Here is a 19,815-nt window from a genome sequence, read left to right on the forward strand (position 1 = left end):
CCCCCAGTGGGATCACTGGCTCACCAGTTTTCAAGCTTTGTGCGAAGGAGGCCAGACATCCATGCATAAGCTCCACTGTTTAGTCAGCAGTAGCTGCTGACTCTATCGGATGGAAGAAAAGAGGGCCCATACTAGGGCCCCCAGCATGCTCCCTTCTCACCCCACTTGTGGTTTGTAAGGTTGAGGTACCTATTGCTGGTACGGAGGCTGGAGCCCACATGCTGTTTTCCTTCCCCATCCCCCTGAGGGGCTCTGAGGAAGTGGGATCTTTCCGGCCACCAAGCCCTGAGGCCGGGCTCCATCCACAGACCCATAGAACCTGCTGGATGTGGAGCGGGAGTGCCGTTCAGGGACAAGGCCCTGCAACTTTCAGGTACTCTGTGTCCCCGTATGGCAGGCCACGCACACTCCAGGCTTGCTGGGTGTGCTAGTGCGCCGGGGACTGTAGCGCTGTGCGCTGGGCTTATAGTCCCTGCAGATTACTGGGGGACTTTACGTGTGGGGACCGCCGCGCCGACCGCCCCTGGAGCGGCGGCGCAGCTGCGACTTGTAGTGCGCCGGGGACGCGCCGACCGCGCTTTTACGGCGGCGGCGCTTCTAACTTTAGTCCCCGGCTTTTGCGGCCTAGCGCCGCTTCGTTCCCGCCCCCACCCTGTCACTCAGGGACAGGGAGAGACGCTGTTCTATAGCAGCGCCGAGGGCTGGAGCCTTATTTGCATTCTCCAGCCCCCTTTACTAGACACAGTGGGCGCCGGGTTCCCGCTCTTGTCTCGGGCACGCCCTCGGCCCGCCCCTCTCCTCTGGACGCCGGCAGCCATTCCGGCACGCAGAGCGGGAAAACGGAGACACTGAGCTACCAGCACAGGATTCCGGCGCCACACACCCGCTTTTGTGCGGGCGGTAAGCGGCAACTAAAGTGCTGACCCACTACTGCCGAAGTGTCCTGTTGTACTTTTTGTACGGTTGCTATTCAGGATGCAGACCCAGCAGCAAAAGATCAGGGGTGCTAAAGCACAGACTCTATATGCTGCTTGTCTTGCATGTGCTGCAGTGTCATGTGTCCTTTATGCTTGTATGCTTTACATTGCACTGTAAGGGCTATTCTTGGCTGTCTACCCGCCTAGATGGCTAGACAGCGGCAGCAAACAGCAATGGTGCTAAGGCCCAAGCTTTCAATGCTGCTTGGATTGCATGTACTGCAGAGTTTATTTTCATGCTTGTACATTCACTGCATGTCGCTATTCTTGGCTTATGCTCCTTGATGACTAGACAACAGCAGCAGAAAAGCAAGGGTGCTAAGGCACAAGCTTTCAATGCTGCTTGGATTGCATGTGCTGCAGTGGTTATTTTCATGCTTGTATGCTATACATTCACTGTATGTCGCTTTTCCTGGCTAATGCTCCTGAATAACTAGACAACGGCAGCAGAAAAGCAAAGGTGCCAAGGCACAGGCTTTCTATGCTCCTTGTACTGCATGTGCTGAAGTGTTTATTGTACTTCATGCTTGTATGCTATACATTGCACTGTACGGTCGCTATTCTTGGCTAATGCTCCTAGATGGCTAGACAGAAACAGCAAAAAAAAAAAAAAGCATGGGTGCCAAGGCACAGGCTTTCTATGCTGCTTGTACTGCATGCGATACTGTTCCAGGACCCCCAGTGTGTGTAATTACTCAACGGGGTCTCTGCTACAGGTGGCCAAAAGCACCACCTGTGATCCCTGTCCAGGGACAGGGACGGAGTTGCAGTTTCCGCTGATATATTGTCTGTGACTATGACTAACATCTTACAGACTTTGCAGTCCAGATAGACCTTGGGCAATGTTGATTCAATGCCGCTGACCACCCTGATTTCGAAACAAATCATGGCTCCAGGAGGGTCCCATGCATCCCAGGGTGCAGGCTCTGACACGGACGACGGTCCCAGACGGCCTAAGCGAGCTCCCTAAGAACGGCCCTCGACTTCATCACAGTACTCTCTGTATGATGATGCAGACGTAGCGGTTCAGGACTCTGATCCTGAGACCGCTCTCAATCCGGATACACCGGATGGTGACGCTATAGTGAATAATCTTATAGCGTCCATCAATGGAAGGTTGGGTATTTCTCCCTCAACTCCTCCAGTGGGGAGGGGTCAGCTTCACAGCAGAAGAAATCCCTATTTCGGTATCTCAAGCGTATATTGAGTACTTTTCTGGTCACTCTGACTCCAGAGAAGCAGTCCAGGAACACCACGCTTATCCCGATAAGCGTTTCTCAAACCGTATTGAGGATACGCGTTGTCTCTTCCCCCCTGACGTGCTCAAGCGCTCCAAGGGTGGATCCCCCAATCTCCAGGCTTGCGGCTAGATCTATAGTTGCAGTGGAAGATGGGACTTCACTTAAAGATGCCATTGACAGACAGATAGCCCTCTGGTTGCAATCTGTCTATGTAGCTATCGGCGGGTCGGTTGCCCCGGCATTCGCAGCCATAGAGGCACTCCAAGCTATTTCAGCTAGTATTGCGCAGAGGGACGCGGTCACATGTACATATTGGCCGCAGTAGCGTCCTTCACCTCGCAATGTCGGCATTGCGACTCAAGCTGTTTATGCTGTCCTGTACTCTACGAGCCGTACGTCAGTGGCGTCCGCCAACTCCGTGTTGTTACGCTCCTAGTGTTAAGGGATTGGAGCAGATGCTGCTTCCACAAAAGTGCTTAACCAGATTGCCTTTATCTGGTGACAGACTGTTTCGTGAGCGGTTGGATTAAATCATTCAACTGTCCAAGGGTACGGATTCTTCCTTACCCCAGCTATCAAACAAGACCCATCAGGAGAAGGGACAGTCGAGGTTTCGGTCCTTCCCAGGCTCGGGCACGTCCCAATTGCCCTCGTCCAACAGGACTCAAAAGGCTCAGAGGGGCGCAGATTCCTGGCGGGCTCAATCACGCCCGGAGAAGGCAGCCGGAGGAACCGCTACCAAGGCGGTTTCCTCATGACTTTCAGCCCTCTCTCTCCGCGTCCGCGGTTGGTGGCAGACTCCCCCGCTTTAGCGACATTTAACTGCCACAGGTCAATGGCCAGTGGGTGAGAGACAGTTTGTCGAAAAAACTTCCTCACCGGCCGAGCCGAGGCTCTTCTGCAGGCAGTAGGAGTCGTAATCCCGGTTCCTCCTCAGGAACGAGAGACACTCTTTACTCCGATCTGGTCGGGGTGACAAAATAGGACGACTCCTTCCGTTCCGTTCTGGACCTTAAACTGCTCAACAAGCACGTGAAAACCAGGCGGTTCCGGATGGAATCCCTCCGCTCCGTCATTGCCTCAATGTCTCAAGGAGATTTCCTAGCATCAATAGACATCAGGATGCTTATCTCCACGTGCCGATTGCTCCAGAGCACCGGCGTTTGCTACGATTCGTTATTGAAGACGAGCATCTTCGGTTCGTAGCCCTACCCTTCGGTCTGGCGACAGCCCCACGGGTTTTCACCAAGTTCATGGCAGCAGTGGGACCACTCCCGCACTCTCAGGGTCACCCTGTGATCCCTTACTTAGACCATCTACTTGTCAAGGCACTCTTTTAAGAGGCATGCCAACACAGCCTGAACATGGCGCTGGAGACTTCCCAGAGTTTCGGGTGGGTCCTCAACTTTTCAAAGTTAAACCCAATCGCTGGTATATCTTAGCTTGGGGTTTCACACTCTCTCAGCGATGGTGAAGCTTCCACTGGACAAACAGCGGTCACTACAGACGGGGGTGCAGTCTCTCCTTCAAGGAGACACCTCATCCAGAGGCAGTCCCTTTCACGCAGTTTCATCTGCGTCCACTTCAATAGAACATTCTTCGCTAATAGGAGGGGAAGTCGATGTCCCTACACAGGAACGTCCCCCTTTCTCAGACGATCAAGGACTCTCTTCAGAGGAGTCCACTCTTCAGATCACTTGTCTGGAGCTCTGGGCAGTGTATATTGCCCTGCAAGACTTCCTGCAGTGGCTGGAAGGCAAACAGATCCGAATTCAGTCGGACAATCCACAGCGGTGGCATACATCAACCACCAAGGCGGACTACGCAGTCGGCGAGCCTCCCAGGAAGTCCGCCGGATTCTGCTAGGGGTGGAAGACAGAGCATACACCATATCCGCAGTTCACATCCCGGGCGTAGAAAACTGGGAAGCAGACTTCCTCAGTCACCAGGGCGTGGACGCAGGAGAATGGTCTCTGCACCCGGACGGGTTTCACGAATCGGCACAACAGCAAGGTCCCGGTTTTCATGACGATCAAAGAGCTCTGGCGACAGGCATCTCACGGTCGGTCAACCGTGGGCACTACCAGACCGGCCAGACTTACTGTCCCAAGGGCCGTTTTTTCCATCTGAATTCTACGGCCCTGAACCTACTGTGTGGCCATTGCGTCCTAGATTCTAGTGTCCTCAGGATTATCCCAAGGGGTCGTTGCCACCATGAGACAGGCTATGAAGCCCACGTCTGCTAAGATCTACCACGGAAGTGGAAGATTTTCTTTTACTGATGCTCTGTACAAGGAGTGTCCCCCTGGCCATTGGCATTGCCTACTTTTCTTTCCTTCCTGCAATCTGGGTTGGAAAAGGGCTTGTCGCTCGTCTCCCTTAAAGGGCAAGTCTCGGCGCTATTGGTGTTTTTTCAGAAGCGTCTAGCACGACGTCCGCAGGTACGCACGTTCCTGCAGGGGGTTTGTCATATCGTCCCCCCGTACGAGCGGCCGTTGGATCCATGGGATCTGAACAGGGTACTAGTTGCTCTCCAGAAGCCGCCTTTCGAGTCTCTGACGGATGTTTCACTCTCTCGACTATCACGGAAAGTGGCCTTTCTGGTAGCGATCACGTCTCTTCGGAGAGTGTCTGAGCTAGCAGCGCTGTCATCCAAGGATCCCTTCCTGGTGGTCCACCAGGACAAGGTAGTGCTGCGCCCCATTCAGGAGTTTCTCCCTAAGGTAGTATCCTCGTTTCATATTAATCAGGATATCTCCTTACCTTCCTTTTGTCCTCATCCGGTTCACCGGTATGAAAAGGATTTACATTTGTTGGATCTGGTGAGAGCACTCAGAATCTACATTTCCCGCACGGCGCCCCTGCGCCGCTCGGATGCACTCTGTGTCCTTGTCGCTGGTAAGCGCAAAGGGTCGCAGGCTTCCAAAGCCACCCTGGCTCGATGGTTCAAAGAACCAATTCTTGAAGCCTACCGTTCTGCTGGGCTTCCGGTTCCATCAGGGCTGAAGGCCCATTCTACCAGAGCCGTGGGTGCGTCCTGGGCATTACGACACCAGGCTACGGCCCAACAGGTGTGCCAGGCAGCTACCTGGTCGAGTCTGCACACTTTCACCAAACATTATCAGGTGCATACCTATGCTTCGGCGGACGCCAGCCTAGGTAGAAGAGTCCTGCAGGCGGCAGTTGCCTCCCCGTAGGGGAGGGCTGTCTTTGCAGCTCTAACATGAGGTATTTCTTTACCCACCCAGGGACAGCTTTTGGACGTCCCAATCGTCTGGGTCTCCCAATGGAGCGCCGAAGAAGAAGGGAATTTTGTTACTTACCGTAAATTCCTTTTCTTCTAGCTCCTATTGGGAGACCCAGCACCCGCCCTGTTGTCCTTCGGGATTTTCGGTTGTTTTTCGGGTACACATGTTGTTCATGTTGAATGGTTTTCAGTTCTCCGACGTTACTTCGGAGTGAATTTGTTTAAACCAGTTATTGGCTTTCCTCCTTCTTGCTTTTGCACTAAAACTGGTGAGCCAGTGATCCCACTGGGGGTGTATAGCCAGAAGGGGAGGGGCCTTACACTTTTTAGTGTAATTGCTTTGTGTGGCCTCCGGAGGCAGTGCTATACACCCAATCGTCTGGGTCTCCCAATAGGAGCTAGAAGAAAAGGAATTTACGGTAAGTAACAAAATTCCCTTCTCTCTGTATGATGAGACAGAACTAGGTGATCAGGAGTCTAATCCTGAGACTGCTCTCAACCTGGATACCCCTGATGGTGACGCCATGGTGAATGATCTTATAGCGGCCATCAATAGACTGCTGGATATTTCTCCTCCAGCGGAGGAGGCAGCAGCACAGCAGGAGAAATTCCATTTCAGGTATCCCAAACGGAAATTGAGCACTTTCCTGGACCACGCTGACTTCAGAGAATCAGTCCAGAAACACCATGCTTATCCAGATAAGCGTTTCTCCAAACGTCTTAAGGATACACGTTATCCCTTTCCCCCTGACGTGGTCAAACGCTGGACCCAGTGTCCAAAGGTGGACCCCCCAATCTCCAGGCTTGCGGCTAGATCCATAGTTGCAGTGGAAGATGGGGCTTCACTTAAAGATGCCAATGACAGACAGATGGACCTTTGGTTGAAATCTGTCTATGAAGCTATCGGCGCGTCGTTTGCACCAGCATTCGCAGCCGTGTGGGCACTCCAAGCTATTTCGGCTGGTCTGGCGCAGGTGGACTCTGTCATACGTCCATCAGTGCCGCAAGTGGCGTCCTTGACCTCGCAAATGTCTGCGTTTGCGACTTACGCTATCAATGCGGTCTTGGACTCTACCAGCCGTACGTCAATGGCGTCCGCCAACTCGGTGGTTTTACGCAGAGCCTTATGGTTAAAGGAATGGAAAGCAGATTCTGCTTCCAAAAAATGCTTAACCAGTTTGCCATTATCTCAAGACAGACTGTTTGGTGAGCAATTGGCGGAAATCATTAAACAGTCCAAGGGTAAGGACTCTTCCTTACCCCAGCCCAGATCAAGCAAACCTCAACAGTGGAGGGGACAGTCGAGGTTTCGGTCCTTTCGAGGTTCGGGCAGGGCCCAATTCTCCTCGTCCAAAAGGACTCAGAAGGAGCAGAGGAGCTCAGATTCCTGGCGGACTCACTCACGCCCAAAGAAAGCAGCCGGAGGAACCGCTTCCAAGCCGGCTGCCTCATGACTTTCGGCCTCCTCTCTCCGCATCCTCGGTCGGTGGCAGGCTCTCCCGCTTTTGCGGCATCTGGCTGCCACAGGTCAAAGACCGGTGGGTAACAGACATTTTGTCTCACGGGTACCGGATAGAGTTCAGTTCTCGTCCTCCGCCTCGGTTCTTCAGAACTTCCCCACATCCCGACCGAGCCGATGCTCTTCTGCAGGCGGTGTGCTCTCTAAGGGCAGAATGAGTGGTGATCCCTGTTCCTCTTCAGGAACGAGGTCAAGGTTTTTACTCCAATCTATTTGTGGTGCCAAAAAAGGACGGCTCTTTCCGTCCTGTTCTGGACCTAAAACTTCTCAACAAGCACGTGAAAACCAGGCGGTTCCGGATGGAATCCCTCCGCTCCGTCATTGCCTCGATGTCTCAAGGAGATTTCCTAGCATCAATAGACATCAAAGATGCTTATCTCCACGTGCCGATTGCTCCAGAGCACCAGCGTTTTCTACGCTTCGTTATAGGAGACGAACACCTTCAGTTTGTAGCCCTGCCATTTGGTCTCGCGACAGCCCCACGGGTTTTCACCAAGGTCATGGCAGCAGTGGTAGCAGTCTTGCACTCTCAGGGACACTCGGTGATCCCTTACTTGGACGATCTACTTGTCAAGGCACCCCTCTCAAGAGGCATGCCAACACAGCCTGAACGTTGCGCTGGAGACTCTCCAGACTTTCGGGTGGATCATCAACTTTTCAAAGTCAAATCTGTCACCGACCCAATCACTAACATATCTTGGCATGGAGTTTCATACTCTCTCAGCGACAGTGAAGCTTCCGATGGACAAGCAGCGTTCACTACAGACAGGGGTGCACTCTCTCCTTCAAGGCCAGTCACACCCCTTAAGACGCCTCATGCACTTCCTGGGGAAGATGGTGGCAGCAATGGAGGCAGTCCCGTTTGCGCAGTTTCATCTGCGCCCACTTCAATGGGACATTCTCCGCCAATGGGACGGGAAGTCGACGTCCTTAGACAGGAAAGTCTCCCTGTCCTAGACGGCCAAGGACTCTCTTCAATGGTGGCTTCTTCCCACCTCATTATCACAAGGAAGGTCCTTCCTACCCCCATCCTGGGCGGTGGTCACGACAGACGCGAGTCTGTCAGGGTGGGGAGCAGTTTTTCTCCACCACAGGGCTCAGGGTACGTGGACTCAGGAGGAGTCCACCCTTCAGATCAATGTTCTGGAAATCAGGGCAGTGTATCTTGCCCTACAAGCCTTCCAGCAGTGGCTGGAAGGAAAGCAGATCCGAATTCAGTCGGACAACTCCACAGCGGTGGCATACATCAACCACCAAGGCGGGGACACGCAGTCGGCAAGCCTTCCAGGAAGTCCGGCGGATTCTGATGTGGGTGGAAGCCATGGCCTCCACCATATCTGCAGTTCACATCCCCGGCGTAGAAAACTGGGAAGCGGACTTCCTCAGTCGCCAGGGGTATGGACGCAGGGGAATGGTCCCTTCACCCGGACGTGTTTCAGGAAATCTGTCGCCGCTGGGGAAGGCCGGACGTCGACCTAATGGCGTCCCGGCACAACAACAAGGTCCCAACTTTCATGGCACGGTCTCGCGATCACAGAGCGCTGGCGGCAGACGCCTTAGTGCAAGATTGGTCGCAGTTCCAACTGCCCTATGTGTTTCCCCCTCTGGCACTCTTGCCCAGAGTGCTACGCAAGATCAGGTCCGATTGCCGCCACGTCCTGCTCGTCGCCCCAGACTGGCCGAGAAGGTCGTGGTATCCGGATCTGTGGCATCTCACGGTCGGCCAACCGTGGGCGCTACCAGACCGGCCAGACTTACTGTCACAAGGGCCGTTTTTCCATCTGAATTCTGCGGCCCTGAACCTGACTGTGTGGCCATTGAGTCCTGGATACTAGCATCTTCAGGATTACCTCAAGGGGTCGTGGCCACCATGAGACAGGCTAGGAAGCCCACGTCTGCTAAGATCTACCACAGAACGTGGAAGATTTTCTTATCCTGGTGCTCGGCACAGGGAGTGTCCCCTGGCCATTTGCATTGCCTACTTTTCTTTCCTTCCTGCAATCTGGTTTGGAAAAAGGCTTATCGCTCGGCTCCCTTAAAGGGCAAGTCTCAGCGCTATCGGTATTTTTTCAAAAGAGTCTAGCACGACTTCCTCAGGTACGCACGTTCCTGCAGGGGGTTTGTCACATCGTCCCTCCGTACAAACGGCCGTTAGATCCATGGGATCTGAACAGGGTACTAGTTGCTCTCCAGAAGCCGAAGAAGAAGGGAATTTTGTTACTTACCGTAAATTCCTTTTCTTCTAGCTCCAATTGGGAGACCCAGCACCCGCCCTGTTTCCTTCGGGATTTTTGGTTTTTTCGGGTACACATGTTGTTCATGTTGAACGGTTTCAGTTCTCCGATGTTACTTCGGATTGAATTTGTTTAAACCAGTTATTGGCTTTCCTCCTTCTTGCTTTAGCACTAAAACTGAGCAGCCCGTGATCCCACGGGGGGTGTATAGCCAGAAGGGGAGGGGCCTTACACTTTTTAGTGTAATGCTTTGTGTGGCCTCCGGAGGCAGTAGCTATACACCCAATCGTTCTGGGTCTCCCAATTGGAGCTAGAAGAAAAGGAATTTACGGTAAGTAACAAAATTCCCTTCTTTTCTACTTTTAATGGGAATTTTTTTGCGGGACGCAGTCCATCGATCAGGTCAGTGACGGGAGCCCCATAGTCGCCTCTTACCTGATAGCGGTTTGGCTTTCTCTGATCAGTCTGCCCGGCACGATGACATCTTTGCGGTATGAGCTTGCATCATGCCGGCTAATCACAAGAAGAGCCGCGGGTGCCATCAGGTACGAGGCGTTATTCAGGGGCTCTCGTCTGATTTGGCTGATGGATCGGGTCCTGAAAATTGAGTCCCTCAAACTCTAAATCCAATAGGGTCAAATTCCAATTGACTGTAATTTCTTTGTCGCTCCATTGGGAGACCCAGACAATTGGGTGTATAGCTTCTGCCTCCGGAGGCCACACAAAGTATTACACTTTAAAAAGTGTAACCCCTCCCCTCTGCCTATACACCCTCCCGTGCATCACGGGCCCATCAGTTTTATGCTTTGTGTTGAAGGAGGCACACATTCACGCAAGCTCCACATTTTAGTCAGCAGCAGCTGCTGATTTTATCGGATGGAAGAAAAGAGGGCCCTAACAGGGCCCCCGGCATGCTCCCTTCTCACCCCACTAATGTCGGCGGTGCTGTTAAGGTTGAGGTACCCATTGCGGGTACAAAGGCTGGAGCCACATGCCGTTTTCCTTCCCCATCCCTTAGAGGCTCTGGGAGAAGTGGGATCCTAACCGGTCACCATGCACTGGGACCGGGCTCCCTCCGCAGCCCCTGGGGGAATCTGACGGACAGGAGACTGGGTATCATCAGGGACAGGCCCTGCTTCTAAGAGGTACTCTGTGTCCCCTTGGGGACGGCGCATGGAGCGCCTGTGTAACAGACGCTGCAGCGGCTGCTGTGTTTTTTTGTGACGCCGGGACTACCGCGCCGACCGCGCCTGTTTGCCGGCCGCGTTATTAAATTTAGTCCCCGGCTTCTGCGGCCTAGTACAATAACTCCCGCCCCCCGGGCCTGCCAGTCAGGGGTAAGGGCGGGACGCTCGACTGGACGTCGGCAGTGAGGGCTGGAGCATACTTAGGTATCCTCCTCCCCCCTCACTGAGCACTGAGGGGCACCAGATTCCCGCACTTTATTAGTCACGCCCACGGCTCCCTCCTCCTCTGAGAGCTCTGGCAGCCATTGTTATAATCACTTCTGCCGGTGGAGGAATACAGAACGAGCTCTGTAGCGCTGGGAGGCCCAGGCAGGGAATCTGGTGGACACACAACCGCTTTGGGCGGTCGGTAAGCCGCACCGGTTACCAGGTGCTGGCCCCCTTGGGTGCCGAAGTGTATATATATATATGTATATATTGTATACATTTTCTCTGTTCGGCCGCATTATTTGCCTTTGGCTATATACCCTCACTGATTACTCTAAGAGGAGACAACAGCATGTCGTCCGCAAAGAGCAAGGGTGCCAAGGCACAGGCTTATTTTGCAACCTGTACCTCTTGTGCGGCTATGTTACCTGCAGGTTCCACCTACCCTCATTGTGTGCAATGCTCGGCCCCTGTGGCACTCACTCAGCCGGAGCCTCAGGCACTGGTGGGACCCTCGGCTCAGGTAGAATCACCGGCTGCCACTGTCCAGGCGGCAGGGACAGAGTTTGCAGTTTTGGCTGAGAAACTCTCTGAGTCACTTTCACAATCCATGGCTCAGTCTATGGACAGATGGTCTGCTAAGATACTAGAAGCCTTGCAGTCCAGACCGGTAACACAGGCCCAGGGCACTGTGCGTTCATCGCCCCCAGGCCCCCCTCGGTCGGCGCAGCAAAGTGCTCCTGAGGTGACACCTAGGTCCCACGGTGAGGACTCCGACTCGGACCGCAGTCACAGACCGTCTAAGCGGGCTCGCTGGGAACCTTCCTCGACTTCATCACGCTGCTCAGGGTCTCAGCATGAGGACTCTCTGGAGGATGAAGCGGAGGTCTTAGCTCAGGACTCTGACCCTGACGTTGCTCTCAATCTTGATACACCTGAAGGGGACGCCATAGTAAATGACCTTATAGCGTCCATCAACCAGGTGCTAGAACTTTCTCCTCCAACTCCACCTATAGAGGAGTCGGCTTCACAGCAGGAGAAGCACCAGTTTAGGTTTCCCAAACGTACACGGAGTGCGTTTTTTCGATCACTCCAACTTCAGAGATGCTGTCCAGAAGCACCGAGCATTTCCGGACAAGCGCTTTACTAAGCGCCTTAATGACACACGTTACCCCTTCCCCCCTGACGTAGTTAAGGGTTGGGCTCAATGTCCCAAGGTGGATCCTCCAGTCTCTAGACTGGCGGCTAGATCTGTGGTATCAGTTGCAGATGGTTCATCGCTCAAGGATGCCACTGACAGGCAAATAGAGCTCCTGGTGAAATCCATCTATGAAGCCATAGGTGCATCTTTTGCTCCGGCATTCGCAGCCGTGTGGGCACTCCAAGCTATCTCAGCTTGTCTGTCTGAGATTAATGCGGTCACACGTACCTCTACTCCGCAGGTTGTGTCTTTGACTTCTCAGGCATCGGCTTTTTCGTCCTACGCCATGAACGCCGTCCTGGACTCTGCGAGCCGTACAGCGGTAGCGTCCGCCAATTCGGTGGCAGTCCGCAGGGCCATGTGGGGCTACGCGAATGGAAGGCAGACTCTGCTTCCAAGAAGTTCTTAACCGGTTTGCCATTGGCGACCGTTTGTTTGGCGAGCAATTGGATGAAATTATTAAACAATCCAAGGGAAAGGACTCGTCCTTACCCCAGTCCAAACCAAACAGACCTCAGCAGCGAAAGATTCAACCGAGGTTTCGGTCCTTTCGGCCCTCAGCCAGGTCCCATTCCTCCACGTCCAACAGGTCAGAGAAGGGCCAGAGGAACTCTTCTGCATGGCGGTCTAAGTCACGTCCTAAAAAGACCGCCGGAGGAACCGCCCCCAAGGCGGCCTCCTCATGACTTTCGGCCTCCCCAAACCGCATCCTCGGTCGGTGGCAGGCTCTCCCGCTTTTGCGACGCCTGGGGCCACATGTCCAAGACCGATGGGTGAGAGACATTCTGTCTCACGGTTACAGGATAGAGTTCAGCTCTCGTCCTCCGACTCGTTTCTTCAGAACATCTCCGCCCCCCGAGCGAGCCGATGCACTTTTTCAGGCGGTGAACACTCTGAAGGCAGAAGGAGTGGTGACTCCCGTTCCCCCTCAGGAACATGGTCACGGCTTCTACTCCAACTTGTTCGTGGTGCCAAAAAAGGACGGATCATTCCGTCCCGTTCTGGACCTCAAACTGCTCAACAGACACGTGAGAACCAGACGGTTCGGATGGAATCTCTCCGCTCTGTCATCGCCTCGATGTCCCAAGGAGACTTCCTAGCATCGATCGACATCAGGGATGCTTATCTCCATGTGCCGATTGCACCAGAGCATCAACGCTTCCTGCGTTTCGCCATCAAAGACGAACACCTTCAGTTCGTAGCACTGCCTTTCGACCTGGCGACAGCCCCACGGGTCTTCACCAAGGTCATGGCAGCAGTAGTGGCGGTCCTACACTCTCAGGGCCACTCGGTGATCCCTTACTTAGACGATCTTCTAGTCAAGGCACCCTCCCGGGTGGCATGCCAACACAGCCTGACCATTGCTCTGGAGACTCTCCAGAGGTTCGGGTGGATCATCAATTTCCCAAAGTCAAAATTGACACCGACCCAATCGCTGACTTACCTCGGGATGGAGTTTCATACTCTCTCGGCGATTTGAAGCTACCGCTGGACAAACAGCGTTCACTATAGACAGGGGTACACTCTCTCCTTCGAGCCCAGTCACACCCCTTGAGGCGCCTCATGCACTTCCTAGGGAAGATGGTGGTGGCAATGGAGGCAGTTCCCTTTGCGCAGTTTCATCTGCGTCCACTTCAATGGGACATTCTCCGCAAATGGGACAGGAGGTCGACGTCCCTAGACAGGAACGTCTCCCTTTCACGGGCAGCCAAAACCTCTCTTCAGTGGTGGCTTCTTCCCACTTCTTTGTCCAAAGGAAAATCCTTCCTGCCCCCATCCTGGGCTGTGGTCACGACGGACGCGAGTCTGTCAGGGTGGGGAGCGGTCTTCCTCCACCACAGGGCTCAGGGAACCTGGACTCCGACAGAGTCCTCCCTTCAGATCAATGTTCTGGAGATAAGGGCAGTGTATCTAGCCCTAAAGGCGTTCCAGCGGTGGCTGGAGGGCAGGCAGATCCGAATACAGTCGGACAACGCCACGGCGGTTGCGTACATCAACCACCAGGGCGGCACACGCAGTCGTCAAGCCTTCCAAGAAGTTCGGCGGATTCTGCTGTGGGCGGAAGCCACAGCCTCCACCATCTCCGCAGTTCACATCCCGGGCGTAGAAAACTGGGAAGCAGACTTTCTCAGTCGCCAGGGCATGGACGCAGGGGAATGGTCTCTTCACCCGGACGTGTTTCAAGAGATCTGTTGCCGCTGGGGAACGCCGGACGTTGACCTAATGGCGTCTCGGCACAACAACAAGGTCCCGGCATTCATGGCACGGTCTCAAGATCACAGAGCGCTGGCGGCAGACGCATTAGTTCAGGATTGGTCGCAGTTTCGACTGCCTTATGTATTTCCTCCTCTGGCACTGCTGCCCAGAGTGTTACGCAAGATAGGTCCGACTGCCGCCGCGCCATCCTCATCGCTCCAGACTGGCCGAGGAGGTCGTGGTACCCGGATCTGTGGCATCTCACGGTGGGTCAACCGTGGACACTCCCAGACCGACCAGACTTGCTGTCTCAAGGGCCATTTTTCCATCTGAATTCTGCGGCCCTCAACCTGACTGTGTGGCCATTGAGTCCTGGCTCCTAGCGTCCTCAGGGTTATCTCAAGATGTCATTGCCACTATGAGACAGGCTAGGAAACCAACGTCCGCTAAGATCTATCACAGGACTTGGAGGATCTTCTTATCCTGGTGCTCTGATCAGGGTTTTACTCCCTGGCCGTTTGCATTGCCCACTTTTCTTTCTTTCCTTCAATCCGGAATGGACAAGGGTTTGTCTCTCGGCTCTCTCAAGGGACAAGTATCGGCGCTTTCCGTGTTTTTTCAAAAGCGTCTAGCCAGGCTTCCGCAGGTCCGCACGTTCCTGCAGGAGGTTTGCCACATAGTCCCACCTTACAAGCGTCCGCTAGAACCCTGGGATCTTAACAGGGTGCTGACTGCTCTCCAGAAGCCACCTTTCGAGCCGATGCGGGATGTCTCTTTTTCACGCCTTTCGCAGAAGGTGGCCTTCCTAGTGGCAGTCACATCACTTAGGAGAGTGTCTGAGCTAGCAGCGCTGTCATGCAAAGCCCCCTTCCTGGTGTTTCACCAGGATAAGGTGGTTCTGCGTCCGGTCCCGGAATTTCTCCCTAAGGTGGTATCCCCTTTTCATCTCAATCAGGATATCTCCTTACCTTCTTTTTGCCCTCATCCAGTTCACCAATGTGAAAAGGATTTGCACTTGTTAGATCTCGTGAGAGCACTCAGGCTCTACATTTCACGCACGGCGCCCCTGCGTCGTTCTGATGTGCTCTTTGTTCTTGTCGCTGGCCAGCGTAAGGGGTCGCAGGCTTCCAAGTCAACCTTGGCTCGGTGGATCAAGGAACCGATTCTTGAAGCCTACCGTTCTTCTGGACTTCCGCTTCCTTCAGGGCTGAAAGCCCATTCTACCAGAGCCGTGGGTGCGTCCTGGGCATTGCGGCACCAGGCTATGGCTCAGCAGGTGTGTCAGGCGGCTACCTGGTAGAGTCTGCACACTTTCACAAAACACTATCAGGTGCATACTTATGCTTCGGCAGATGCCAGCCTAGGTAGGCGAGTCCTTCAGGCGGCGGTCGCCCACCTGTAAGAAGGGGCCGTTTTTCGGCTCTTTTTACCGAGGTATTCTTTTACTCACCCAGGGACTGCTTTTGGACGTCCCAATTGTCTGGGTCTCCCAATGGAGCGACAAAGAAGAAGGGAATTTTGTTTACTTACCGTAAATTCCTTTTCTTCTAGCTCCTATTGGGAGACCCAGCACCCGCCCCTGTGCCCTTCGGGCTGTTGTTCTTTTGTGTACACATGTTGTTCATGTTGAATTGTTCTTTTGGGTCATGGTTTCAGTTCTCCGAACATCCTTCGGATTGAATTTACCTTAGACCAATTTATAAGTTTCCTCCTTCCTGCTTTGGCACCAAAACTGATGGGCCCGTGATGCACGGGAGGGTGTATAGGCAGAGGGGAGGGGTTACACTTTTTAAAGTGTAATACTTTGTGCGGCCTCCGGAGGCAGTAGCTATACACCCAATTGTCTGGGTCTCCCAATAGGAGCTAGAAGAAAAGGAATTTACGGTAAGTAAACAAAATTCCCTTCTTTTTTCTTGGGTTCAGAGGTGACCAAAGGTCAAGTCTAAGCCTTAGCCCAATATTCGGGTCTGGTTGGAAACTAAGGCTATGTGCGCACGTTGCCTTTTTTTGTGACCACAAAGATGCAGCGTTTTTGCCGCTAACTCAAGAACTCATCATTCTTACCATGTTTTGGTGCATTTTTGGCTGCGTTTTTGATCTTTGCGTTTTGCTGCACAGAAGAATTGGCATGACCATTTTCTTTTTTTGTTTGTTTTTTTTTTTTTTCTTCAGCTCAAAAACGCAGCTAAAAAAAAGTTATGTGCAGACAGCAAAAATGAAAACTCCTAGACTTTGCTGAGGAAGCAAAGTCATACAGTTTTGAGCCCAAAAACGCACTGTGCACACATAGCCTAAGGCGGGCTTTACACGCTGCGACATCGGTAACGATATATCTTCAGGGTCACGTCGTTAGTGACGCACATCCGGTGCCGTTACTGACATTGCAGCGTGTAAACTCTAGGAGTGACGATCAACGATCACAAAAACGTCAAAAACCGTTGATCTGTGACTCGTCGCTCCTTTCCATAATATCGTTGCTGCTGCCGGTACGATGTTGTTCGCCGTTCCTGCGGCAGCACACATCGCTATGTGTGACACCGCAGGAGCGAGGAACATCTCCTTAGGCGGCTTTCACACTACGTTTTTTTAACATTCGTCCTGAATGTTTTTTTTAACGCAAAAACAGATCCAGTGCAAATGCATTTTCACTTCAATGCATTTGCAATGGACTCGCGTCAACATGCGTTCACATGCGTTTGTGTGCGGTATAGTCAGGATCCAGCGACTTACAGTTTTTTAACTTTTTTCAAAAACGCTACTTGTAGCGTTTTTGAGCTGCGTCCAAATACTGCAAATTGCTGGATCCTGACTATACTGCACGCAAACGCATGTGAACGCTGGCATGCTGATAGACAGGATCCTGCTTGCATACTGAGCATGCCCAGAAACCAGCCTCGCGTGATCAGTCCCCTCTCTCCACCTCTCTCCCTCTCTCTCTCCACCTCCCTCCCTCTCTCCACCTCCCTCTCTCTCCACTCTCCCCCGCCTGAGAGCGGGGGACGCTCGTAAGCAAAGTAAACATCAGGTAACCGCGGTCTTAGTTACCCGATGTTTATCTTGGTTACGTGTGCAGGGAGCAGGCAGCCGGCTCCTAGCAGCTGCAGACGGTCGTAACCAAGGTAAATATCAGGTAACCGTGGTCTTAGTTACCCTATGTTTACCTTGGTTACGTGTCCAGGGAGCAGGCAGCCCTGCTCCTAGCAGCTGCAGATGCTCGTAACCAAGGTAAATATCTTGTATCCAAGCATTTTACACGATGTTTACCTTGGTTACGAGCCTCCACAGCTGTCAGATGCCGGCTCCCAGTCTTTCACGTTCAATTCCCCTCACTCCCGATCACATGACTCCAATGCCCGCCCATAAACTTAAAGTGACAGGATCCTGTAAAATAACACATGCATTTGCATGCGTTTTTTTGCTGTAAAAGCAGGATCCGCTTTTGCAGCAAAAAACGTTCATGACGCATGCTAAAAAAAACGTAGTGTGAAAGCAGCCTTACCTGCCTCCACCGGCAATGAGGAAGGAAGGAGGTGGGCGGCATGTTACGGCCGCTCATCTCCGCCCCTCCGCTTCTATTGGGCGGCCGATTAGTGACGTCGCTGTGACGCCGAACGCACCTCCCCCTTGAAGGAGGGATTGTTCGGCGGTCACAGCGACAGGTATGTGCGTGTGACGCTGCCGTAGAGATAATGTTCACTACGGCAGCAATCACCAGATATCGTATGTACGACAGGGGCGGGTGCTATCGCGCTCGATATCGCTAGCGCTGTCGCAGCGTGTAAAGCCCACCTAAGGATGTGCCAGAGCAAACCTTGCCTAGTGTAGAAAATGACGTGAAAGTTGCGTCTTCATACCTTATCCCTGTATATCCCTATGAAGCTGACCGGCTGTAATTTGCTCCTTATTTTTTTTTTTTAGGATGGCTACCAACAAAACTTTAAGCGTGGCACTGGACAAGGAGGTCCTCGGGGCGCCCCTCGAGGTAATTCTCAAGCGATGCACTCCTAATCCAGCTTCCAGGCGCCCCGGTTTCCAGCCTGAGGAGCAGAAGGAATCTTTTATCCCCCTACAATAACATGCCTAGATAACGTCGGCCACCAAAAGTCTCTCCCACCGCATCTAGTGCGAGGTGTAGTAACTCTGAAGCCCGCTCCGGTGCTGAGCGAGACGTTCCGCTTTTTTTGTATAGGATCCATTGAAATCCACTGAGCATCAACTTAGCACTCGGTTTGTAAAAGCAAACAAACTTTTGCCTTTTGCTAGAGTGACTCGGCTTTCATTTTTTTTTTTTTTTTCTTCTTTTTGTTTTAACAGTCTCCTGAAAACTTGAAGTTTTAACTTAAATTTTTTTTTTTCTCCTTCAAACTTTTACTATTTTATTTTTTTTTTCCCCCCAACTAAAATGGGGCTGTACATTCATAATTTTTTTTTTTTTTTTTCATTTTATCTTCTGCAAGCAAAACTAAATAAAAATTTGTTTTACCCCCCTCTGCTATTAAAATTACCCCCGACAAAAGTTTCAAACTTGTGAACTGTTGCTTGAGTTTCAAATAAAGTTGTGTTAACGTCAACTGCAGCGTTGTTTGTGGTCTGGTTTATTGGGCGCAGCGCGGGGGTCCGGCACTGCACGCGTCTCGTGTCCGCTGCATTGCGATACGAATGGTCTTACATCTGCAGAAAACATCGCCTCGTCAGGTCCGTCATGTAGGGGTACACTAAGCGCCTCAAGGATATGGGCAACGAAGAGGACTTGTTTTTTTAATTTACCGTATTTTCTTTATCGTTCCTATGGGAGACCCAGACCATGGGTGTATAGCTTCTGCCTCCGGAGGACACACAAAGTACTACACTAAAAAGTGTAGCTCCTCCCTCTGAGCATATACACCCCCTGGATAACCAGATCTAGCCAGTTTATCGCTTTGTGTTCAGGAGGCATACATCCACACATGCATTCTCATCTGATTTTTCATTTTTGGAAAGTTTTTGAAGAAAAGCGGGTCCAAGTCTGGACCCCCCGGCATGTCCCTTCTCACCCCTCTGTGTCGGCGGTGTTGTTAAGGTTGATTCCAAGGCTGGAGCCTTACATGCCGCGCTCCTTCACCATCCCTCGGGCTCTGGCTTGAAGTGGGAGCCAGCACGGTTCTCCATGCTTTGCAGGAGACCGGTCTCCATCCGCAGCCCTTCAGGATCCTGCTGGACGGAGCACTCATCCCCAGGGACCTGGAACCCTGCGTCTCAGCAAGCTAAGTACCTGAGACGTTTATATTCGGGGGGTCCCGGTACTTTATTATGGTGGGAGAGTGTGCTGTGTAACTTTTCTGACATTTCCAAGCCGGTTCTCTGGTTGTCGCCTGAGAACCGCGCCGATGGTGCCTGCGCGCAGGCCGCATCGCTTAAATTTAGGCCCCGGCTTCGCCGGAGGCCTACTTTCGATTTCACTGCCCTCGCATGTCAATCATGCAGAGGGACAGTGCGGCTCCGCCCAGCGGCCGTTCGGCACAGGGGAGGGACACTCCTCTCTGAGTACATGTCCCCTCCCCTGTAAGTCTCCTTGGCCCTCCAGATCCCGCTCTCAGAGCAGGTCCCGCCCCCCTCTCCTCGCTCCGGCGCCATTTTATCAGCGTTTTTCTCTGGATCAGCGCTGGCTGCAGCATCCCTGCTAAGCTGCTTGGGGGGTCCGGGCTGTGGGATCTGGAGGGCACACAAACGGTCTGGTAAGCCACAATCTCCGGTTGTGGACCTTCTTATATACTCTCTGGGGGTCATTCTGGCTCAGAGCCCCCACTCCAGCAGCATGTCTCACACG

General features: G+C 52.9%; 1 protein-coding gene across 2 annotated transcripts in view; it reads left to right on the forward strand.

Annotated features, from left to right (window-relative positions):
- CAPRIN1 (cell cycle associated protein 1) overlaps positions 1-18,585 on the forward strand; it is a 75,223-nt gene extending 56,638 nt beyond the window's left edge. For both annotated transcript variants that reach the window (XM_075325276.1, XM_075325277.1), the window contains exon 18: positions 17,928-18,585. In XM_075325276.1, coding sequence (XP_075181391.1) covers positions 17,928-18,017 — 90 coding nt within the window. In that variant the 3' untranslated portion in view covers positions 18,018-18,585. The remainder of the gene's footprint in view (positions 1-17,927) is intronic.
- Positions 18,586-19,815: the final 1,230 nt, after the last annotated feature.

This window comes from Anomaloglossus baeobatrachus, chromosome 10, assembly GCF_048569485.1.
Source record: "Anomaloglossus baeobatrachus isolate aAnoBae1 chromosome 10, aAnoBae1.hap1, whole genome shotgun sequence".
NCBI lineage: Eukaryota > Metazoa > Chordata > Amphibia > Anura > Aromobatidae > Anomaloglossus > Anomaloglossus baeobatrachus.